This window comes from Danio aesculapii, chromosome 21 (genome assembly GCF_903798145.1).
Source record: "Danio aesculapii chromosome 21, fDanAes4.1, whole genome shotgun sequence".
Classification (NCBI taxonomy): domain Eukaryota; kingdom Metazoa; phylum Chordata; class Actinopteri; order Cypriniformes; family Danionidae; genus Danio; species Danio aesculapii.
Window position 1 is genome coordinate 37,804,065 of NC_079455.1, and position 26,481 is coordinate 37,830,545.

The following is a 26,481-nucleotide window of genomic DNA, read 5'->3' on the forward strand; positions in this document are numbered from 1 at the left end:
AATAGTTCGTTAGTTAATGTATTTATTATGAACAAACAATCAACAATATATTTATTACAATTATAGTATAATTTTAAAAAGAGAGTCTCCATAAGTTGCAGGTTGCATAAAACGATTGTATAAGGACTCTTCTTAAAAAACTCATAGATGGGTGTAGTGCCAGTGAATTGTTCTGTGAGGCAAGAGTTCGGTCACTTTTTGCTTTGATGAGAAATTTGATCTATAAGTTTACCTGTCGATTGGAGAATTCTCAGAACAGCATTTTAATGCTATTGATAAACCCTAGGCTTACTGAGGTGCGTTTTCAGTCACCTTTGATGAAATATTGACATCACCCATTCATTCATTCATTCATTCATTTTCCTTCGGCTTAGTCCCTTTATTCACTAGTGGTTACCACAGCGTAATGAACCGCCAACTTATCCAGCATATGTTTTACACAGCGGATGCCCTTCCAGCCACAACAAAGTACTGTGAAATATACACACCCATACACACTCATTCACACACATACACTATGGCCAATTTACTTCATCCAATTCACCTATTGCGCATGTCTTCGGACTGTTGGGGAAACCAGAGCACCCGGACGAAACCCACACCAACACAGGGAGAACATGCAAACTCCACACAGCAATGCCAACTGACCCAGCTGGGACTCAACCAAGCGACCTTCTTGCTGTGAGGCGACAGTGGTAACCACTGAGCCACCGTGTTGCCCCTATTGGCAAAACTGTCTTTTTAAATGTATTTTTTTATTTTTTATTATTGGTTTGTCTGACTTTTGCACTATTGGACCTATTGTCTGGAATAAAGAGAGTATATTACAGTATTTGTTTATCTTTCTTAACGTTAGATAATGAGAATAAAGTTGTTCATTGTTAGTTCATGTTACTCACAGTGCATTAATAATGTTAACAAGCATATTTTTTGATTTTATTCATGCATTAGTAAATGCTCAACTATGAATAGTAAATGCTGTACATAATTGACAATGCTCTAACTACATTAAGTACTGGACCATAATTTTAAGGCGTTTTCCAAAAAATCTCTCATACTAAGTGTACTTTTAGGCAAACTTTTCCTCCATTGACTCCATTTTTTGTTTATATATATATATTTTTTTTTTATGATTATACAAACAAAATATTTTTCTTAGTTTCTTATTTTTCTAATTATATTTATAATAATATAATATTATAATAATATTATTATTATCTGTATTATTATAATTATTATGATTATTATTACCATTATTAGACATTGTTTTGTTGGCTTATTATCGTAAAGCACTGACCTTTTTATATTGCTTTTGCTTTTTAAATTTCTTAACGTTTTGATCCGTTAAATAAAAACAAAACCTAATCCATGTCACTAAATGAATTTATATATTTAGATTTTTTGCATAAATATCCCTTTATCAACCTGCTCTACCAAATGGATGACCATATTTTGACTGTGTTAAATAATGACTGTTAAAGTAAATAATGGTTTACACACACACAGCATTGCTGGATTACAAAAAAAAAACATGTTAAATGAGAATCTGAAATATTTTATGGCATACTTCAATAATTAAAGGTGATTTAGGATTCAAAAATGTTTAATTTTACTTATATATTTTAAATACATTAGTCTTACACTTCATATTTTTCATAATATTTGTATTAATTCCGGTACTTTTACAATAAACCAACAAATCAACCAATTGGTGAGAGTTGGTATTTTAGAAATTATGGGGTGTGTTGAAAAAAAAATGCATTGAAAGTGTTAACTGGCGACATTAGGTGTTAAGAAATGCAATCCAAATGTTTTTTTTTTTTTTTTTTTTGGTGGGGAAGTTAAAGGGATAAATGAAAACAGACCATAATCTTTTTTTTTTTTTTTTTTTTGAGTGAAAAGAACATAAATGACTGATATAACAGACATAGTGAAAGACTTTCCACTTTTAAATTTTTGTGACAGAACAATAAAACATTTATATATAAAAAAAAATATGATAAATAACATGACAATAATAACAGCAACAATATTAAATAAAAATGAGTAAATAACATAATAATAGTAAAAAAAATTATAATAAATAAATAAAAACATGATAAAAGTAGGGGGGGAAGAAAATGGGGGGGGGGGGGGGGGTGGAGGAGGTGATGTCAATGAATTGGAAAAATACAATCAGTGGACAAACTTATAAGCGACTGAAAGTAAGTTATGAGGGGTTGCCATTTATCGTAAAAAGATGTGTAATCGGCAGAGCGAGAGCATCTGATCTGAAGGCAAGTACCTCTAACTGTTTAAATGTAAATCGGGTCCAATCCTTGGGGACACCAAAAATTGCAGTGGTGGGACAGATATACACTTTAGTTTGGAATATTTTTGACAAGGTTTCAAAATAATTATTCCAGTAGTTTTGTAGTACTGGGCAGAAAAAAAACATGACTCAAGTTGCAGGGTGAGATGTGACATCTGTCACACTTGTCATCCACATTAGGATAAAACCTAGAGAGCAGAGCTTTGGAGTAATGAACCCTATGGAATATTTTAAACTGTATGAGTGAAAGCCGGGCACATATTGAACTTGAATAGATTCTTTCAACAGCCTTTGCCCACCAGTCAACCTCAAACTTTTCACCCAACTCAAACTCCTAGGCACTTAAAATTTTAGCAGTCATAATCTTTAACAATACACGTATATTTATAAATATAATCTGTACGGATATTTTTGAAGGTTATATGCCTAACGACGTTTTTAATTAAATTATATTGTTATTTATATTACAATTATTAGATTTAGTTGTATTGTTTATAATTGTATCACGTAACCGCCAGATGGCAGTATGCACCAACTGAAAAGCCCAGCTGAGGCCCTGAACAGAGACTCAACACGAGTTTCTTCACAGCTTCATGGATTAACTTCAGTATATTCAATCCCAAATGTCTGTGATCTGCTCCAGAATGTATTATTCACACATATAAAGGCAACGGTGTGGCGTTTGGCTACAGTATGGTCTATAATGAACAATCAAGTAAACAGATTAAAGGATTACTTTGAGGCTTTTCACTTTGTCTTCATTGTCCCTCAGGTCTTGAAGAGTGAGAGTGATGGACTCTGTGTGTAAACTGAGTAATTATTGGAGGATTACCATCACCTCACCTTACAGAGATGTGGCCCTTCTCACAATCCCACAGGGCCCTCGTGACCCTCACACACACACACACACACACACACACACACACACACACACACACAGATGATGGCGTGTGTTCTCAGATAGAGACGAGTGTGTGAGCGAGTGTGACCTTCATGCTGAGCTCTAGCGTTGATTTCTGATTTAGTGTCAATCCGCTGCGCTTGTCATGCCAGGCGAGGTGCTTTCCACAAGGTAATAGAAAAACTCAAGGGCAGAGAGAGAGAGAGAGATAGGGAGGGCAGGAGAGATGGAGGGAGATGTAACTGTTGGTTTTCAGAACAAGCAGCAAAGAAACAACAGGAATGTCCAGATGCATGGTGCATTAAATCGGGGGACGCGAAAAGTGTTGACAATTAAAAGTTAATTCCCATTGGCTGGATTAAATAAAGAATTTACAAATTAACACCAATATTTAGCAATGTGCAGCTGTATTGATTAATAAAAAGACCACAAATCGTTTAGTATGCACAAGTATACACTCACCGTCTACTTTTTTAGGTACACCTTACTGGGCTGGACCTCCCTTTTGCCTTTAGAACTGCCTTAATCCTTTGTGGCACAGATTCAACAAGGTTCTAGAAATATTCCTCAGAGATGTTGGTCCATATTGACATGATAGCATCAAGCTGTTGCTGCAGATTTTTCAGCTGCACATCTATGATGCAAATCTCCCGTTCCACCATATCCCAAAGGTGCTCTATTGGATTGAGTACAGTGAACTCATTGTCATGTTCAAGAAACCAGTCTGAGATGATTCATGCTTAATGAAAGGGCGTGTTATCCTGCTGGAAGTAGCCATCAGAAGATGAGTACACTGTGGTCATAAAGGGATGGACATGGTCAGCAATAATACTCAGGTAGGCTGTGGTGTTGAAACAATGCTCAATTGGTACTAATGGGCCCAAAGTGTGCCAAGAAAATATCCCCTATGCCATTACACCACCACCAGCACCACCAGCACCACCAGTCGGAACTGTTGATACAAGGCAGGATGGATCCATGCTTTAATGTTGTTGAGGCGAAATTCTGACCCTATACCTGAATATCGCAGCAGAAATCGAGGCCTCAATTTTGTGAGCCTGTGTGAACTAACTGTAGCCTCAGTTTCCTGTTCTTAGTTGACAGGAGTGGCACCCGGTGTGGTCTTCTGCTGCTGTAGCCCATCCGCCTCAAGGTTGGACATGCTGTGTGTTCAGAGATGCTCTTCTGCATACCTCAGTTGTTACGAGCAGTTATTTGAGTTACTGTTGCCTTTCTATCAGCTGGAACCAGTCTGGCCATTCTCCTATGACCTCTGTCATCAACAAGGCATGTGCGCCCACAGAACTGCCGCTCACTGGATATTTTCTCTTTTCAGACCATTCGCTGTAAACCCTAAAGATGGTTGTGCGTGAAAATACCAGTAGATCAGCAGTTTCTGAAATACTCAGACCAGCCCGTCTGGCACTAACCACCACATTTAAAATCACTTAAATCATTGTATGCTCGGTTTTAATTGCAGCAGGACGTCTTGACCATGTCTACATTCCTAAATGCATTGAGTTGCTGCCATGTGATTGGCTGATTAGACATTTGCGTTAACGAGCAGTTGCACCGGTGTACCTAGTAATATGGCCGGTGAGTGTAATTTACAAGTGTACATTTACACAACAACAGCTATTTAGTTTTCAGTAAAGATGGATTAAAGCGACAGTTCACTCAAAACATAATCAATTTGTCCTCATTTACTAATCATTTTACTTATTTCAACCCTTCTTTGTTCTGTTAAACACAAAGATATTCTGAACGAAACAATAACAACAATAAAGCTGTAAACATGTATTCATTGACTTCAACAGTATTTATTTTTCAAACTACGGAGGTCAGTGGTTACAGCTTTCTTTAAAATATCTTCTTTAAGAGAAGAAAGAAATTCATAAAGGTTTGATACCACTCGAGGGTAAGTAAATTGGAGGCAACTGTTCATGTTTGGGTGAACTATCCCTATTAAGAAACTCTTGTTATTAGCGACACTGATGGCCGTTAAGTGAACTGCAGCTGTTGCTCAATTAATGTACAAGAGGCTGACACGATTCAATGCCTTATTAGATTCAGTAAAGTCTAAACGGAATACAGCTGCGGATACTCACGTCAATATATCATAATGTTTGTGACGCTGTGCAGCAATAATTAATATTTTTACATTACCACGAAGATAGGGTTAGAGGTTAAAAAATAATATTTAATGGGTAACTTAATAAACAATATAAACAATCATCGTTAGAGTTACTGTTTTTATTTTTTTTAATACACAATGAGTAATTTAATAAATAATATAAATAATTCTCGTTAGCTTCCAGCCGCAGCTGTATCCCTTCTAACAACAATAGAGGCTCTTTCAGCAGCGATGTGGACGTTTGCACAAACTCTGCTTTTGATGTATCACGTGAAAAGATGAGGTAGGATAACTAAAATTACGCCGTTGTGATAGGTCTAGTTACACTCCAAAATAATGGTAGCCTACTATGGTTCCCTACCACTTTTAGTGCTACATAGCACCTATGTATTTAAAGATGGTGATACTGTAGCCTATGTAGCACCTTAACCACCCCCACTGAACAATTACTGGTGTTATGAGATCGGTTTCCTTATGATTACAAGCCAAAGAACAACTTAGCAGTGCTAAATAGCATCCAACTACCACAAATTCATGCTGAAGACTTGCATTATTCCAGGATCTCTGCATGAATCATTGATATTACAGTACAAACACATGCTTAAAACATGTGTAAAACATATGCTGCACATTGTTAGAATCACTTTTAGGATGAATGTTTAGAATCCATTTCTAGCATTAGGCCCAATCCCAATTCTACCCCTTAGCCCTTTCCCTTACCCCTACCCCTCGTTTTGCTCGTTCCCGTGAAGGGGTAGGGGTGTGCCAATTCTCTTTAGCTTGAGCTCCTTAGGGCTAAGGAGAAGGGGTAGATAGGCCTTTGAACTAAGATTTTCAGGACCACGCTCGAAACCAAGGGGTGAGAAAATTTCCCAGAATACACCAGCCACAACTGAACCCGGAAGTAAGGAGTTGCACAAATTAGTATTTTTGTCAGTATTATGAACTTTTACAACAAACAAGCACATGTTTTAATATATTCATACCGTGTTCGTGTTTTACCGTCATGCTTTAAAAAAACCGCAAAATTTCGCTATCTGTAATCCATAATCATGACTCCTGTATATCAGTCCCACAACATTCTGACACTCAATGACACTAGAATACCCTGTCAGAAAAGTCTAGTGACTGGGAATGAGCTTTTTACAGTGTCTGCTATTGACCTTATTCTTCAATGCGGAAGTGCGCTCGTTTTTGCCATTGTTTTAGGACTTCCGATTCAGTTGCCTATGGGAAAAATGACTAGAAATAATAAACGGCAGAAAACGGTCAAACTACTCGCTCAACTAACAAGTGTTTGCATGATTATACACAAAAAGTAGAATAATATAATAAGAAAAGATCAGTTTGCATTACGAGCTGTTTTTAACCTCTAAAAATGAATGGACGTGAATGAGACCGGAAGTCTCGAGCCAAAAAGATTCAAATGGCTGACTCATACGCGGAGAATGCTGTTAATGCTGTTTTTGGTGTGTTTACATAGATGAATATGGCCACTGTGTAAATGCACAGTATAGTTACAATCTTATTGACATTAGATCATTATGATAACATGATATATGCATTCAGTGATTTCCTGAAGATGAATACCAAAAAAATATCACAACTGTAATAATTACAGCAGTCGCGATCGTCTGATCTCATATGAAGCAAGAGATAGCGATGACATATGATGACGTGTGCAGGTGCTGTAGTGCTGTCCCAATACTTAGGGGTAAATTTTAAAGCCCTTCCCCATCACCCTCGGTTTTAAGGGCCATGGGGAAGGGGTACAAAAATAGAATTGGGATTGGGCCTAAATTGGTGGTTCATTCCGCTGTGGCAACCCCAGATTAATAAAGACACTAAGCCGAAAAGTAAATGAAAGAATGAAATATGTTGCAACTATGCAGTTTATTTATAAGGATAGTGCCTATTTTAAAATATTTATAATTTCTGAGAGACATTAGCCTGTCACTGAGCAGACCAAAGACCAAAGACAGTTGACGTTGTCCATCCACAAGATGGCGACAGAGACCGCATAATAAGCCCGTAGAGGAGGAAAACCCAGCATAATTTCTAACTACAGCTAATCAAATCGTTCTAAAACTGGTAAGTGACTTTCTATGTCGATCTCTCTTTTTTTGTATATTGTAGCGCTGTATTTATACCATAGTTATTGTGTGAGATGGGACTCATCTTAAAGTCTTGAAACTGGAGATGGCCATCTGTTTGTTTCTAATGAGTCTCCTGTTCACTACTGCAGACTAGTTCAGTAAACAGTAAGAAAGAAGAAATGCCTGCATGTGTTTAGCGTTTTTCCTCATCACAAACACAAAAGTAGTTTTCTACATCTGGTAGTGTTTGCATTGCTTTGGCTTTTTTTCTGGGTTAATTATTGTGATCTCCCGATTGCAACAGAGAAATACTGGGAAATCTCTGTAGACTGATGGCATTTCATGTCACGTTCAGCCTTATAATATTAAAATGTCAGCAGTCACCTGTTTTGTCATCACTTTAGACATTACGCCAGAGAATCATTCAAACACTAGCTCTGAAGTGACGTTGGTGAATTAGAAGTGGTTTCTGCTGTTCTGACGTCAGTTGCAGATGTGAATGAATGGCAGAAGAAAGTAGCTCCTCATACAAAAGGATTTTGAGACTCTCCGTGTTTGATTTCCCTTTTTATATACACATTTTTGCCGTCGATATATATATATATATATATATATATATATATATATATATATATATATATATATATATATATATATATATATATATATATATATATATTACATTACACACAAACACTCAATCTGGTTACAAAGATTGTTTATTTGCATGGATGGTTCCATAAAGAACATTTAACCTTTTTAGAACCTTTTCATTGAACAAAAATTTCTTTATACACTCTAAAGAATTCTGGATTGTCGTAAAGAGGGTCGATGTCCTCCATATTTTAGTTCTAACCCCGATTAAACACACCTGAAGCAGCTGATCAAACTCTTTCTAGGTTTACTAGAAACTTCCAGTCGGGTGTGTTGTAGGAAGTTGGAGCTAAACTCTACAGGACACCGGCCCTCCAGGACCGAGATTGGACACCCCTACCGTAAACTAATGTTGGGTCAAATATGGACTAAGCAGTGGTGGAAAGAGTACTGAAAAATTATGCTTAGGTAAAAGGACTATTACTTGCCTAAAAATGTAGTGCAAGTAGAGTAAAATTATCTGTTGTAAATATTACTAAAAGTATGAGTAAAAGACCTTTCAAAAGTACTCGAGAGTAGTGAGTATTACGCTGTAAAAAGCTGATGCATTTACATCTAATTTGTGTATGTGTGTAAACGTAACATTCTGTAGTGCATTTAGTTATTGCCCAGCAGGCACACAACGTCATAAGATTAATAAGAGAATATAAGGTTAGATTTAGGTTATGATGTGAGTTGACATGAATTCAATGTCTAGCCAGCATCTAACAATGTTATTTTGATGTCTAATATTAAGGTAAAATGATGTTGATATTTGGTTGATTTTAGGTTGTGTTAGAAAGTGACCAAAATCCAACGTCGAGCCAACATCTTAAACCTTGATGTCCAATACTGACATTTATTCTTCAGGTATGACAACCAAAAACAAACGTTTGATAGACGTCATAGTGGTAACATAATTAGACATTGATATTTAATTGATTTTAGGTTGGACATTGATGTCGGCCTGACGTTGACTTCTGACATCAACCCAGTTTTAATTTCCAAACAAAATGCAATGTCCCCATAACGTTGTGGTACAACATCAATCTGACGTCATGTTTACATTTTGTGCCTGCTGGGTGTTTAAGGCCATTTCGGTCATAATACAGTAAATATCAGTCATCTTCTCATCAGTGACATGCATCTAAACAGTTTCTGGGTCAATGCGTATAAATGTTTTGGACATCTTCTTGGACTCTTTTAATGTTTCCAAACAGTTTGCTGCAATTATAAATCACCCATGTTTTGAGGTAGTTCATTATCATGAGATTTACCTTCTATGTGTGATTTGATTGAACAGGAATCACAGGACTGATTTTTCTAATCCTCATTGACAAGAAAAGCTAAAGTAGTGACAGCAGGTTGAAGGAAAGAAGTAAAAGTACCAATACTGCACTAAAATGTACTCAAGGGAAAGTAAAAGTACACATTTTTAAAACTACTTAGTAAATTCCTGAGAAAAACTACTCAATTACAGTCATTTGAGTATTTGTAATTTGTTACTTTACACCACTGGTACTTACCCAACCATTTTGTAAAAAGGTGTGGGTTTGTCCACATTTGTCAATACAAAAACCCAGCATTTTTAGAGTGTAGTAAACAACGAATCCTAAGATTATTAAAATGTTCTTGAGTAAAAATAAAGAAATAAATAAAAGAGCTTTTCACTGACAGGTTTTTTACAGGGAACCAAAAACGTTTCATCTATGGCATCACTGCAAAAACTACCACTTGGAGCTTTTATTATATCCTCCTGAGACCCCGCCCATTGACTTGAGTCCTCAGTAGTGGACATGGCATTTTCATGAATTTTCTTTGAATTTTTGAGCTACTCTGTCAAGTCCCGTTGTACTGTTCAGAGGACATCCTGGGCTTTCTAGTGATATGTCATTTGATTGGCTGGCATGCTAGGACCCACTTCTTACACTGCATCCAAAATGGCTGACATTCAAAAAAACACATTTTATGAGAAGGAGAGAGGCATGCAAAATTTAGCTTTTTAAATGTTTTTTTTACTATTATTATTACATGTTTATTAAAGTGTCAGGAACAATACATTTAGCTTTCAAAGCTGTTAACTTGTTTGTGTTTCAAAGTATCATCCTTTTTTAAATGTCCACTATAGTGGACACCAGGACCATCTTAATGGAATTAATGACTGCATGTTGTAGGGGGCAGAACTGAAGCAGACAGGATTCTTTATCAAATAGTTGAGAGAGACTCTGATTTAGAGTCATGACAATCAGACATTTAGAGACAATTAGAGAAAGACAATCAGTTTTAAATCACTGAAATATTACATTTGTTTAACATCACTTTTTTTTGTTATGTTTTTTTGACTTCGGCTCTCTTTCAGACTAAAATGTTTCAGGAATTTCAATACAAAAGGAAAAAATGGCTTTTGTTTACTTTTTGTTACATTAATATTGGATTATTATGCCTTTACAGCCATATCCTGTACAGTTTTGTTGTCTTAATGGCGGTCGTTTTGAACTAAAATGGTCCTGTGGTCCACTACAGTGGACATGCTGTAAAATTAAAAATAAAAACAAAATGTAACAACTCTGAATTGTAGATTTTTTTTTAACCCAAAGGATGTAGGAAATCACAGAAAAATCAAAGAAAAAAAATTATTCGAGTCTCAGGAGGTTAAAGAGTGTAGTGGAATCGTGTGGACATACTCCTGACATAGACTCAAAGAAATCAAATCACTGTTCTCAGTTCAGAGAGAGAAGTAAATACAAGAAGATCCTCCTGCTCTCTCTCTCTCTCATTCTCCTCTCATCTCTCTGGGTCTGTCCATCCGGCGAGAGCAGAATAGATGGTTATTCTAAAAGGTGCTGATTTCAGCTATAAACTGTAGGGGGAATGCGTGTGATGTTCAATAAGGCTTTCCCATACAGAGACGGAGTAGAGAAGACAAACTCGTTTATGAGCAACACACAACCCTGTCCTCCTGTATTACCCACACACTAAATTCTGCTTCATACACACTCACACACACACAGCAACACTTTTGGAGATCTGAGTCTAGCATGTTTTCGCCTAGCAAGCAAATACAAGTGCAAATGCAGCCGCTGAAACACAGCTGCACAGTTTTCAAAACAGCCACAAGTGATGCCTTAGCAACAAGGAATAAAATAGCAGATGCATAGCAACGCCCTGGCAATCACCTACGCTCTGGCATCATGAAGCTGAATCATTTATAATATTCTGCAATCATATTTCACATGAATAACAAATCTTCAGGAAGCAGGTGACTCTTACTGACACAAGAAATGGGGGTAAAGTCTAGAAGGGATACAGCTGAGGATGCTCACATCTATATAGCATCATTTTTGTACAACAATAGGCTTATTAATGTTACTTGTGAGTGTTGGGTTTAGGGTTAGGGTAAGGGTAGACATAACTGAAATACAATTTAATGTGTCATTTAATAAATAATATGAATAATACTAGGTATAAATGGCGTTCTTACATTACTGTGAGTGTTGGGTTTAGGCTTGGCATAGGCGTAGACATTAATAAAATAGAATTTAATGGCTAATTTAATAAATAATATGAATATTATTGGTGTTTTTACATTACTGTGAGGGTTTGGGTAGGGGTAGATGTAAGTAAAATACAATGTAATGGGTAATTTAATAAATAATATGATTAATACCTGGTATAATTACTGTTTTCACATTAAGTGTTGGGTTTAGGGTAGGGGTAAACATTACTAAAATACAATTAATGTATAGTTTAATAAATAAGAAGTATACTGGGTATTATTACTGTTATTACATTACTGTGAGGGTTAGGTTTAGGGTTGATGTTAATAAAATACAATTAATGAGTAATTTAATAAATAATATGAATATTATTGGTGTGTTTACATCACTGTGAGTGTTGGGTTTATGGCTGTGGTGGGGTAGATGTTAATAAAATACAATTATTGGGTAATTTAATAAATAATACGAATAATACTTTGCATAATTGGTGTTTTTACATTACTGTGAGTGTTGGGTTTTGGGGTAGTAGGGGTAGATGTTAATAACACAATTTATGGGTAATTTAATAAATAAATAAAAATACTTGGTATAATTACTGTTTTTACACTACCGTGAGTGTTGGGTTTAGGGTAGGGGTAGACGTTAATAAAATACAATTATTGGGTAATTTAATAAATAATATGAATAATACTCTGTATAATTACTGATTTTACATTAAGTGTTGGGTTTAGGGTAGGAGTAGACATTAATAAAATACAATTAATGGGTAGTTTAATAAATAATAAGAATAATACTCTGTATAATTACTGTTTTTACATTACTGTGAGGGTTGTGTTTAGGGTTGGGGTAGGGGTAGATGTTAATAAATACAATTAATGTGAAATTGAATAAATAATATGAATAATACTCTGTATAATTACTGTTTTTATATTAAGTGTTGGGTTTAGGGTTGAGGTAGATGTTAATAAAATACAATTAATGGATAATTTAATAAATAATATGAATATTATTGGTGTGTTTACATCACTGTGAGTGTTGGGTTTATGGCTGTGGTAGGGGTAGATGTTAATAAATTACAATTATTGGGTAATTTAATAAATAATACGAATAATACTCTGTATAATTACTGTTTTTACATTACTGTGAGTGTTGGGTTTAGGTTTGAGGTAGTAGGGGTAGATGTTAATAACACAATTTATGGGTAATTTAATAAATAATATTAAAAAATACTTGGTATGATTACTGTTTTTACTCTACCGTGATTGTTGGGTTTAAGTTTGATGTTAATAAAATACAATTTAATGAGTAATAAAATAAATAATATGAATAATACTCTGTATAATTGCTGTTTTTAAATTACTGTGAGGGTTTGGGTAGGGGTAGATGTAAGTAAAATACAATGTAATGGGTAATTTAATAAATAATATGATTAATACCTGGTATAGTTACTGTTTTCACATTGGTTTGGGTAGGGGTACATGTAAATAAAATAGAATTAATGGATAATTTAATAAACCATTCTCTTTTTCAGTTTGCGTATGAAATATTCAGCTAAACAAACTGCATGTGTACTGGTTCATGTATGAAATTTCCCAACCTAAATTTTCATTTTTAATGTGATGAATAAATTATAAATAATATCAAAATGATTTTTATTTATTCATTTATCTTATAATCTAACTGTAATATCAAATCTTTACTACTTATAATTGTTTTAGCTAAATAATCATTACAATGTGTTTATTTAGGCTATAGTAAGATGATAACTACATTTCCTGAATAAATGTAACACTTTGAGCACAGGAAGAGGTGCAAATTAATTATGATTCATTTATGCTTCATGAGTGTATTGCATATGTACAAATCTTTGCTTTCTTTCAGATGTAACATAATATATAAGAGAATCTGCAGAAACAGCTCGAAAAATTCAATATAACGACAATTGTTTATAAGCATATGCTTGATCTGTTATGCAGAATGTTTGCTGCTGTGTGTTTTTAATTATGTCTTAATGTTGTAATTTCAAACAGGTGACCCTGAGACTTCATCTGTATATTCTCTTAACTGCATGCCTATAGTTTCTCTCTCTCTCTGTTTCTCACAAGTTCACGTGCGCGCACACACATTTTAGGCGCGGAAAATTAATGAGTTCTCATTCATAACCCAGACAGAGAGAGCTATATTCACCCTCCGATGCTTTATTGACTGATTTCATTTATTTGCAGGAGATGGATTGGAGGTAAGCAGGCGGCCGCGCGCTTTCTCTCGCGCAGTGCATTGTGGAGGGTCAGTGTTCGCCTCTCTCGTCAGCGTGTGACAAATTAGCTAACGAGGAACGGCCTTCGCATTTCCACAAACTAATTAACCCGGCAGGTACTGAGACAAATTATAATATTTATGTAATATCACCGCGCATCTGTTTGCAAGAAGCACATCCGTATACGTATCACCTGATCTCTCTTTTAGACGCGCGCGCTCGCGGATACATACTAGATGAGCTGGAAAACATTTATATATTTGTTATCAACACGATATCTGATTTTCAAACAACAACATAGCAGGTTAGTTGAGCTCGGGGAGTGTTGGTGATAATCTGTAATTTAGACAGCCTCATTGTTGTGTGTCATTGCATTTAACCTCATTATTTGGGCCACAAGGTATAAAAGAAGATTTGACATTTTTAGCTAGACATGAATGACCAAATTAATCAGTTACATTAATTCAGATAATTTAAACATGCATAAAATTACTTTAATTTTATATTTTTTGTCGTATATATAAATATAATATACAAAATAGCTGCTTGCTTACTTACTCTCAGGGCCATTTTATATCTAAGTTACATGCAAATGTGACAATAAATAAAAAATAAGGGTTGTTTACTGCATTTATGTTCTACAAAGAATGTTCTGGTATCTGTATGGTCCACAAAGCACGTTTACTTTCTCCCGGGGCCATTTTATATCGAAATTGGTATATAAGCCGCACCATGTTTGTTGTTTCGTAACATCTAGTTTTTATGAGGTGGGTTGTTAGCCCAATGCTCAACCTCCAACCTGGAGGACCAGGACATACACAAGTATGGACAATTTAGATACCCAATTCACCTACATCACATTGGACTGTATGAGGAAACCGGAGCACCCGGAGGAAACCCACACGAACACGGAGAGAACATGCAAACTCCACACAGAAATACCAACTGACCCAGCCGGGGCTACCCACAGCGCCACCGTGTCGCCTAATATAAAAAGTAACAATTTTATATAGATTTCGCATATTGTATCTTTACATTAGGCTACTGTAGGCTACTGTAATAAAATGCTGTGTTCCGCACAATTCCTTCATGGTGTCACAACCCAAATCAAATAAGTTAACTTAATCGTGTTTACAAATTTAAGTTGAATGAATATAAAACAATTAAGTTGTCCAAAAAAAACAAAACCTTAATACTTGTGTTGTTTCAGCTCATTTTAAATAAGTAGTTTAAACAAGTCATTTTTTGTGTATATACAACAATATGCAATACCTATAGCACAGCCCCGTAGCCAGGGGGAGTCCGGGTGGCTCGAAAGTCCCACTCCTCACTGACAAAGGTATATTTTTTCTCCCATACACGAGCTCGCTTGTCCTATTTTGACTGCTATGCCATCATAATTAGTGAAAATAACCCTTTGCAAAAGGTTTTAAGACCAAGTGGAATCCTTTTGGCTGTCGCTTCAGTGTGACTTCAGCTAATCAGTTTTGGTCAGTGCACACAACTCAACATCCAGCTGTGCAAGAAAGCATGCAATCTGATGAAGTGGTCATCTTTCGCTTCTGTATTGTTTTTAAATAGAGAAAACATTTTACAAGTAACTTTTACTCTAAATGTTGGAACAAAAATGACCAATGAAAAGGTGTGAAGCACCAAAAGCGACCCATATTAAAATTAATTTGAATACTATTTTGGGTATTGTTGTTATTCATTAATTTTAAAATTTACCACTTTGACCAGGCCTGTAAAATAACTTAAAAATATGTTGGACAAAGCATACTTCATTGTGAAATGCCTTAATTGTATTGCTCGTTATTGATTTGATTATTTCGTACAGCAGAACACATGATAGTGATTGTAGTGTTATCGCAGAGGTCTGGAAGGCAGACAGTGATGGCGCGCTCGCGATATTGTATTTGGCTGAGTCCTGATATCTCATCTGTGAGGTCATAATGCCAAGAGTCCAAGAGCCAATCAGAGAGCGAGTTAATGTCAAGCTCTGCAACGTCTCCAAACGAGAAGGGGAAAAAAGCAGTGTTGGGAGAGATAATGACTCGATTTGGTAACGCTTAATAATAATTTCCGATAATAAGCCATTAGGAGACATTGTATAACGCAGATCAGTCATTCGATGAGATGCAAATATGACGATAAATAGAAAAATAAGGGTTCTTTACTGCATTAATGGTTGCACAAAGAACTTTATAGCAGAAAGGGCTCTGTAGGTAATTTAAATGTTCTGATATTTTAAGAAAAACTGTTCAAATGGCTCTTTTGGTAAGCAGAGATTATTGTATATGGCATCACTGGACAAGTGCACTGCATTACTTTGAAATGTACGTCCGTTATTGCTATATAATAAAATATTTGCATTATACTAACTGTATTGGTAAGACTATATTGTGATGGTCCTTATTGCACATTTTGTTGACTAAAAGTTGCATTGCATTGCAACTACATGCCAATTATTTCTCATTTGAGTATTAGTAGACTGTCTGCTTAATATCTGCTGATACCGCTCTTTCAACAGACATTTAGCTGACTATAAGAAACTTTGCAAGTACGTGTCAACTTTTACTAACCCCAACCGCAACCTAACAGTGTACTTATAATAAGAATTAGTTGGCATGTAGACGCAATGTAACTTAAATTGAACAAAACGCGTTTAAAGGACCATCAAATAAGGATATACCAATGCATAAAAAAGGTCAAAAACAACCTTTGCAAATTAAATTATTATTTTAAAAACAATTATTTTCCCTAAAATCTCCCCAAGAACAACAAGCGGTGCGATGTTTGTCAATAATGACATATTGAAAATGATTTTATTCGTTAATTTACATTCAATCGTTATAAACATGTTCAGGAAACAAAACAGCCGTTAAGAAGAAGAAGAAGAAGATCAAACATTTAAGAAATTTATATTGGTATAAGCACGTACATTAACTGAGAACATATCACAAACTGACCGAATGGGAACAAGTTAAGAATGCTTTATCTACACAAAACATCCTATATAACAGCATATAACAAAGTCATACTTTTCTTTTTAAATGACATTTCCCCCGATGTTGTTGGTGTTGACCTTGGTCGGCACATGCAGTCAAGTTTCTTAATTCTTTTTGGAGATATTTTCCCTCCTTCCTTTGTTTCTTTCTTCCGCCGTTTCATAAAACAGTCATAAGATGTGAACGACTTCTCCTGTGGTGATAATAATAATGATAATAATAATGCTAAAAACGAGTGCACCTTGTTTCTCTGATCCGCAAAGGAATACGTTGCGAATGTGCAAACATGTTTTCTGTCCAGGGTGTTGACATTCGCGCACAAATAAAATGCGAGCAAATAAATAAGAAACGATAAGTTACCAAATAAATAGGACATAATAAATAAGTAATAAATATTTTTTTAATCGAAAAGACTTGTTTTTTTCAGCCTATGATGCTGTAGGTTTTTATTTCCATCGTGTGCGCACTGTTCGTATCCTTTAGGCTTCCTCGTGCGTCACTGGGCCAGAAATGATGGGTGGACGAGAAACAGGAGGTGAAACGGCACGTCAAAATATTAGGTGAAGCTCATGGACACTGTGTGCTCGAGCGCTTTGCGGCGCAGGGACGCGATGCTCGTCCCTCTCCAGACGTCCGTGTCCGGGGAGCTACACAGCTGCGGCGAGCCTGTCACGTTGGTGGGGCCGGAGAGCGACGCGGGCACCATTCCGGGGAAGGTGGGTTGGTAGAGGTGGGACTGAAGGCCGGAGCCGTTGGAGGACATGTTAGACAGGCTCATAGAGTTGGGAGGCGGTCCGGCGCCCAGGCTGCACTGAGACAGAGACTGTGCCATGGCTTGTTGTCGGCCTAGGGCGGGCGGTAACTGCAGCTGAGAGACTCCCGGCATTCCGGCCGCCGCCCAGCGCGTGTCGTTCGCGTGGAAAGAGCACAGGCTATCGCCCATGGCTGCTGCGGCCGCCGCAGCAGAGGGGAACTGCGGCAGGCCGTGGTGAGTGGGCAGCAGAGTGCCCGGAGCGCGAAACACGTTGGTGGTCTTCTTGCGCTTCTTCCATTTGGCGCGTCGGTTCTGAAACCAAACCTGTGAGTGGAGGGAATGAAAAAAGCTCTCAGAATGTGCTCATAACGCCACAGATGTTTTTCTTTCTTTTAAAACAGTATGGCGCGCGGTTATATTAGAAGTAACATGGCCTTTAAACAATGAGGAATGATGATTTGCGTTTTTATTACTGTTAAGTCTTATGTTCACCAAACTGAATATGAATAATATTACACATACAAATTATAATATTAATTATATATATATATATATATATATATATATATATATATATATATATATATATATATATATATATATATATATATATATATAAATATATATATAATAGAATTGTTTATTCTAATTCAGTGACTACTATTGTATAGTTTAAGTGCATTATATATATATATATATATATATATATATATATATATATATATATATATATATATATATATATATATATATATATATATAGACACACACACACATTATGGAGCCACATTATTCTAAAAAAATCTGTTTTGGTTTCTAACTTTAAGATAAAATAATTTTTATCATATGAAATATAGATGCACAAACAGGAAGATTTACAAAAAAAAACTTCATTTAGCACACAAAATCATAATGAAAGATATTTTATCTAGGCATAGTCGTTTGCATGCTGTTAGTAACAACGAAATTAAAAAAAACATAGCAAACATTTATTTTCAATACAATTTTGTTGGTTTGGCGTTTGCTTATCTCCTTGATAAATGTCTCGACAAGCTAATAATGTTGACATAAATGATATGAAATCATAATATTTAGACTCTCCATTATTATGTGCTCGACTTTACAACGCCGGGGCGTTAAAAGGCCCACCCTGGGCCGTAAATGGCTCACAAGGTGTTTATTTCCCGAGGTCCTTCAGGTTTATAGAGATCTCAGGCGCGCTCACAATGATTAACGAGCAGATTTTGACCCAACGAAAAGGGGAGAAAAATGTGAAGGGGTTCATATTAGATCCCCGAATCCCACTCCACGCAGCCAGCCGTGAAATCCGGCCTCAAATGCATTACACTTCAGAGGATAAAAGAAAATGCAATTTCTCATACCATTAAAAAAAGACAGAGCACCATCCGCGCGCTGGCCATTAAGACGTGCACGATGACAGACCTATTTCACGAGAACCGCAAAACATGCATGAGACAGACCTAGAAGATGACCGCGCGGTCATCGTGACACTGATTTAATATTTATGTAAAATAAAATAAGTCTGCATTCGAGCTCAGGCCTGCTAATTATGATGATTATTATTTTACGCAGAACAGTCTTAATACGCTTGAGCTTAATAAGCCAGCTAAGTTATAAATAATTCTGAAATTGGTTGATAATAATGGTCTTGGTTTTATTGCACTATCAACTCAAAAAGCTATACATATATAATGAGCCTCTGCACATCAGAGAAAGTGAGCGCGCATAGGAATGCCGCGCACGCTTCTTGCATTTATCTGGCAGTTTCATTTACCGCTGCATTTGCGACTGACCACCAATCACAGCAGCAGCAGCACGAGTCATAATCTTATAAAAGTGATTATCGGTCTGCTCCAATGGCTGAGCTAACAATAACGGTATTGTAAAAGGAAGATGACCTGAACAATAAAATAATCACGAGAAGAGCCCCGTGTTTTAAATGATCGCACTTTCATACGCCAAGAAAATGTAACCTGGATAAAGCAGAAAGAGGCCTAAGATATTTGTAATAGCAATAATAATAATTATGATAGCATATTAACTTTAAATAAAAGCTATATCATTGTGGCTTTTACAACTGCAGAAGTGGTTGATGCAATAACAGCAAATACGCGCGATTTGGATTTTTGTTATTTTAAAACAAACCAAATGTGAATATAATGATATTTTCCGTCTCATTTGAAAACGTCGGAACACATGAATGTTTACACTGAATACTATTATCAATCTAACAATTATGACATTTCATCCGATTTGTATAGATTTTTAAATTTCTATTTTTTTCTAGATGTAGCTTGATAAATATGTTCATTATATAATGTTCATTTTTTTATTTATTTGTTTAGATTTTTCCAGCACATGTCCTAATAAAGCTCACAAATATTTTATACAATTTACAGACCTATATATAAAATATCACGTTTTTCGGCTCTTTTTGTTTAATTATTACCCGTTATAATTTCCAGTTATTTTTAAAACTATTATCGTTAAAATTTTATTAATAAACCTGATTAAAAAACAATAAGATAAATGCATAGCTGAATTTTCTACTGAATAATATTTGATGCAATTCATTTATAGCCTACAAATTATAAATCCCATATAAATAAACCATTTTGCTTTAGATTTATATCATTTGTTTCAGACTTAATAGCATATAAACCGATTTTTCTGTTTAAATATTTTCTAAATATTATTGACAGTGTAAAAAAATAAAGCAAATAATCCGAAACCTGTGATGATCAGACCCCACCGCACTCACCTGCACGCGTGATTCCGTCAAGCCGATCCGGAGTGCGAGTTCCTCGCGCATGAAGATGTCCGGATAGTGGGTTTTGGCGAAGCTGCGTTCCAGCTCGTTAAGCTGAGCCGGAGTAAAGCGAGTCCGGTGCCGTTTCTGTTTCTGACTCTGCTGGCTGGAGGACTGGGTGGGGTTCTGTTGCTGCTGCTGTTGCTTCTCTTGATCCTTACTGTTGACCGCTACACCCGGCGGATTGGATCCAGCACTGTTGATGTCGTCTCCGGGGAGAAGGGTGGCCCCTTCCACCGCATCGGAGACCGGGGCAAGATCTCCGGGGTGGACCGGGTCAGTCCCACCGCCACCCAGCCTGCATTTTAATGCCTCCCTGTGACCCAGAAGCTCGGCCGCGGCATCCTTCATCCCTGAAACACAAAACTGGTCAAACTGAGCGGGCTCAAAAATAACATCGAGCGTTGCTGCAAATGAGGAAAGAGTTAGTGCAGAACATAACAGCAAGCACAGTTCTCATGCAAAAACATTTTATCTTAACATACATGCATAAAGTTCAAATAATGCTTAAAATGTTAGCTTACAGAAAAACAACACATGCCATCTTTTAAATTAGCTAATTCCATCTGATTCCCTTCAATATCTTGGAAAACGACTAAATCAAATTACTGCGTAATATAATAATAATGATTACTTTTCCAATGAATTAGTTCGCTTAAATCGAATTAAGATAAAATAAGAGACAAATTGTCAATTTTCTCTGCTTGATTTAGATGAGAAGAGTCCTCCAGCTTACAGTAGAGTTGCAGACCGGAGTTTGGCGTTGATAACTCACCGAGGCGAGCATCCAGCAGGTCGGCGTGCGAAAGCATCGCGCACCGCTCCAGGGCGAAATGCTTTTCCAAAAAAATCTCTATGACTTTAAACTATTTAAAAAATATATATGGCCTAAATGAAAGCAAATTCGGTTTGTGGTTAAAAAGGAGGTTCCTTGCATTATAATGTCCTTTAGAGGAACTGGGAGGCGCTTAATAGTTGAATGAACCCATGAGCTCCTTCAAATAAGAGCCAATCAGCGTTGAAGCCTGGAGGTGTCAGATGCGCGAAGCCTCTCTCGCTGCCCTCCCAAGTTCATTTCTCCTCGTTTTTGATCCCAAATTATAACCTTTAAAATGACCTCTTTCAGAGAAACTCCCTCAGAATTGGTTTAATTGAGCGTGATGCCAGAATCATTGAGGGGCGCCCGATTATTTGAGAATTAAACTATTGTTATATAAACGTGTCGTTCTTATCAAAGCCATATGCTTTAGTAATGGCTTCCCAAACTTTTATTACAGGGCTAAACGATTAAAGCTCGCTCTCGTTATTACACTACGAACTCGTTCATTTGCTACTCGATCCAAAATAAAGCATCGCGAGCGGCTTTCTAAATGAAATAGGCTAATAAATTTCCGAGATTTTTCCACGTTTGTCACTTAATCGTTAGTGATAATTCCACGTTTCCTCGTATAGAAAAAAAGGCCCTCGTGTCGTGTGCCATGTCCAGCTCTCGCCTTTTGGAGACGAAGTGAACCTCTTCTAATGCTTCTAGTAGTCCGGGGCAGCCAACAACAAAGTTTAGATTAACCATATATCTCAAACCAGGGTAATTTTCAACATCATTAGGCTTTTATGTAATTAGTGCCAAATCTATAAGCTTTTTATTACGATTATTAGCGAGATCAGTATAAATTAGGGCTGATTTAGTAGTGTTTAGGCCCGACTGTCACGGCGGGAGGAACTCGGAGTAAATGATATGTGTGAGCAAATTAGGTGCATAATTCGGTGGAAAAGTCAGAGTCAGAAATGTGCTTCCAGACACGGGGAAACCCCGACGAAAGCAAAGGGGGAGTCGCACCAAAATAGATACATTCAGACTTTAAACAGTCCACACTTGACAAATTGTGTTCGTTGCATTGATTTTTCATCCAATTGGCCCAAATTAACTTGATTTATTTCATGCAAAGAACAGTGAAGCCCACCAATAAACGAACCTGCATTTACACCAATTAACACAATAGCTTTTGTCACACACGGAGCCGGTGAAAAATGTCAGACAACCAGCGCAAACAGGCTCTAAGCAGATGTCAGTGGGATGGTTTAAAGAACTCCTTTATTTGGGAGACTGAATAGTATCTTTTCACTGCGGACAAAGGACGCGTCCGAGCGAGAAAACTTTCGACTTTTTTTTTTTTTGGACAAGCCACCAATCTGGTGGAAAGAACAAGAGCTCTCGCCTCCAGACGCCGGGTCAGAAGCGACTCTTGACTCGCCGGGGAGATGTATATACCTCGCTGAAAATGAGGAAAGGAAGAGAGTGCGGATTCAATTTGGAAACAATTGTTCTTGCGCTTCGTTTTGATATCCGAAATGTCAGAGAAGGCGAACGAGGCACCGGGTGCGTAATGGAAGATCTCGGGTTTGTGTTCATCTCACACTTTCCTTTTGGCCGGGAAATAGACTGTTCTTGTGTACGAGGCTTTTTTGAATTGGGATGTGGCTTTATACCAGAGACGTAAATATAAATCGAACACGCTTCTGTTATTTTACCTTGCTCGAGTTGTAATAATTCTATTCTACATTCTTAAAGATAAAGGTTCCTCCGCGGGTTTTCTATTCAAAGAACCATCTTACGCTTCCAACATTCTGTTCTTTGAAGATTTGGAAAGTTTAACGATCAATTTATTCGATCAGGGATTCTAAAAGTTCTAAATGGAACCTTTATTTTTAAATAAGATTGATGTTTAAGGTGTATCTGTGTCAATGATGCACGTGCATAAACCAATACTTCTGTTCTCACACGTCTTTCATAGCCAGAAAAACAACAACAAATGCATTGCCTCAACAATAACGATGATTTGAAATCATTACATTGTTTGGTCTGAAACACGGTTACAGCGTGATTGATAGCGTGCTTCATTTTACGACTTTTCAATAGCTCGATCCTTTTATAGCAGTACAAACAGAAGTGAATCACTCTTCTGCAGGCGCGCGGTCATATTTAACGGGCTAAAAGTGCGACAGACGCCTAACGATGCTTTCAGGGGACACGTGAATGAATGAATGAAGGCTTGCCATGCACTTCATAAAATATGAACACATATAGTGTGCAAGCTGTGACCCTCAATTAAAATTCTTACATCGTCTTCTTACAGCTTGGTCTTTTTGTGCCTCGGATCAAGTGTTTTTTTCCCTCCTAATAAATAAATTTAGATTGTTGCACACAAACGGAGCAAGGGCTGAAAACTGGCTGGCTGAAAAATACATTGGCTTGCTCTAATGCAATTCATTCCGTCTGTTTACCTCGTACAAAACGTACAGATTGAATTTCTGTACACCAATACCCGGCCTGCAGCCAGCAAGGGGATTTCAAGCTTTATTTGTGAAACGCGAAGCGAAGCAAAACATTTTATTAAATGCATTTGAGGGGGATACACAACTGTTTCCTGACCTCACCAGTAATGAAAAAAGGGGAAAAAAATCTCGAGGTCCTCTGAGCTGAAGGAAAGGTGATGATCAGAAGTAAAGTTCAAGACTCATCGCTATAGAAACATATAGAAGAAAGTAGGCCAATATTATCACTAATTATTACTACAATAATTTAGCAATTACCAAAAGTTGTGCGCGCGCTATTACGTATATAATAATATTATAATTGCGATATGCTTATTTAAATGGGGTAGAAAAACTATAATATTCAAATGATAAATAACAACTCTTATGCCTACCGAACACATTAATAAATGTAAATATATAATATTTAACCCCCAATAAAAATAATTATAATATATAATGCCAAACGACTTGGCTACCAGACCGCTTTGTTAACTTCTCGATTTAGTTTAAATGTATTATTAAATGTTACAATTATTTAAACATAAATTATATTAGGCTAAGTGAAAATATATAATTTACAATATTAAAAATTAATATAAATATTCATATTCAAAAAGTACTCATACAATGAAAATAAGTGTCTAGATGTCCATCTGATGATTAATAAATATGCACAATATTACTACAAATATATAATACAAAACCAAAAAAAAAAAAAAAATATATATATATATATATATATATATATATATATATATATATATATATATATATATATATATATATATATATATATATATGATATTCAAAAATTAGGCAAACACCCCTAAAAATGACAACTTCCCCACGCTTTCTTTTAAATAAATGTTTACATAAATGTTATGATTACCATAATGTGTACAGTAATGTGAATATGTAATGCAAAACCACTAGCAAAATATTTTTCATTTTTAAAATCCATTAAATAGCCAAACAACCCCAAAATAGTTTTAAATAATTAAAAATTAAATTTTTTCCATGAACTAAATATCTGATATGCCGCCCAATAAATAAATAATCACACTGTAAATTTAAAGAGATTTCAAAAGAATTTTAAAACATTTCGTAAATCTTACTACAGCAAGCACTAACCTCGTAAAATGTATTATTAATAATAATAATTAATTACATTACTATTAAGATATATAGATATACATTTTGAACAATACATTATGATACGAAGTATAAAATATGTATATAAAAACTAGCAAATTTCGCAAAATAAAGACAGTTTTAAGTCCTTTGTGTGCTGGGATTGCACTAGTTATGCATCAGTAACACTGTGTCTCTGAGAGAGAGAGAGAGAGAGAGAGAGAGAGAGAGAGAGAGAGAGAGAGAGAGAGAGAGAGAGAGAGAGAGAGAGAGAGAGAGAGAGAGAGAGAGAGAGAGAGAGAGAGAGAGAGAGAGAGAGTAATTTGGAGGTGATTCAGAAGCAAAGCAGAGTTGCATCTCTCTCTCTCCCAGCAGATAGCGATAACAAGCTCGCATCAATCTTACACTGCATATAAATAAAAATAGACAAACAAACAAACTCGCGCCCTGCAAGTTAATGCGGCGCATCTGAGTGGAAAGTAGACATTTTCACGCGCTCTGGAGATGAGGAGTGACTTTTAATAAAATCACAAGAAAAACAAATGTAATTCTGAACGCGGTCTGGAGCTGAGAGATTTCAGTTCCCTCACTCCTCATTCTGCGAGGCTTTTGTTTGACTATCACCGTCTCATGGCCTTCATATATCGAGCATCACATATGTCCCATAGACACACACACATCATCATGCAGGAGTTCTCCTCCCCACAAACACGCACAGAATTACAATCACTAACACTAATCAACCGCGGAAAAAAGAAAAACTAGATATTTTTCATAGATTATGCGACGAATACTGAAATAATTTACGTTATTTATGATAACTAAAATAAAACAACTTTAAAAGCACTATAAGCCAAATCAACCTTTTGTGTGGCGTTAGAAAGTTATGCGCATTTTCCCTTTAAAAAGGTTTTGCCAGACTTGTATACATGCAGCTTCCGAATACATAGCTATTTTGCCTTCAAAGTAAGGCCTAATCTGGAATTTGGTATAATAAAGTATTTATACAATAGTATTTTTACGACGTATAATTATGAAATTGTCTGAAATAAATAAATAAAAATATACAATATGTAGCCAAATAAAAAACAACAACAACAATATATAGCCTTTCTATTAATCACTTTTTCCAACACATTAAGCTACTGAGGCTAAACTTCCTTTGACTCTAATTATTAAAGTAGAAAATCAAAAGAAATTCAGCCTGTTCAGCCATAAAATATATTGTTTTAATAATAATAATAATAGGCGGTTCATTCTGCTGTGGCGACCCAAGATTAATAAAGGGACTATGCCGAAAAGAAAATGAATAAATTATTATTAATAATAATAATAATACTATACCACGACTACTACTAATAATAGGCTACTATATTAATAGTAATAATAATATAATAATTCTAATAATACAATCAAAACAATAATTGCATAATAACAACGAAAGAAGTCAAATATAAATGCATAATAAAACATTTAACCACCATTAACACATAATTACAATGATACATTTATTATAATCCATAAAGCAATTATTGCATAATATTTATAATAGTGATAATAATCACAATAGTAAATATCAAATGCATAAAAATATAAAACACAATAAATATGCAT

At 35.9% G+C, this 26,481-nt stretch overlaps 1 protein-coding gene across 2 annotated transcripts; it reads right to left on the reverse strand.

The window, feature by feature from the left end:
* Nucleotides 1–16,665: 16,665 nt before the first annotated feature.
* On the reverse strand, nucleotides 16,666–22,583 carry otpa (orthopedia homeobox a). Of its 2 annotated transcripts, none has more exons than XM_056446362.1 (3): nucleotides 21,197–22,583; nucleotides 20,374–20,774; nucleotides 16,666–17,915 (listed from the first exon to the last, which is right to left on the reverse strand). In XM_056446362.1, the coding sequence occupies exons 1-3, from the start codon at nucleotides 21,231–21,233 to the stop codon at nucleotides 17,394–17,396; spliced, it is 960 nt and encodes a 319-aa protein (XP_056302337.1). In that variant the 5' UTR covers nucleotides 21,234–22,583; the 3' UTR covers nucleotides 16,666–17,393. The 2 variants fall into 2 exon arrangements, with proteins under 2 accessions (XP_056302337.1, XP_056302336.1); XM_056446361.1 differs by having other exon boundaries at nucleotides 21,158–22,583.
* Nucleotides 22,584–26,481: the final 3,898 nt, after the last annotated feature.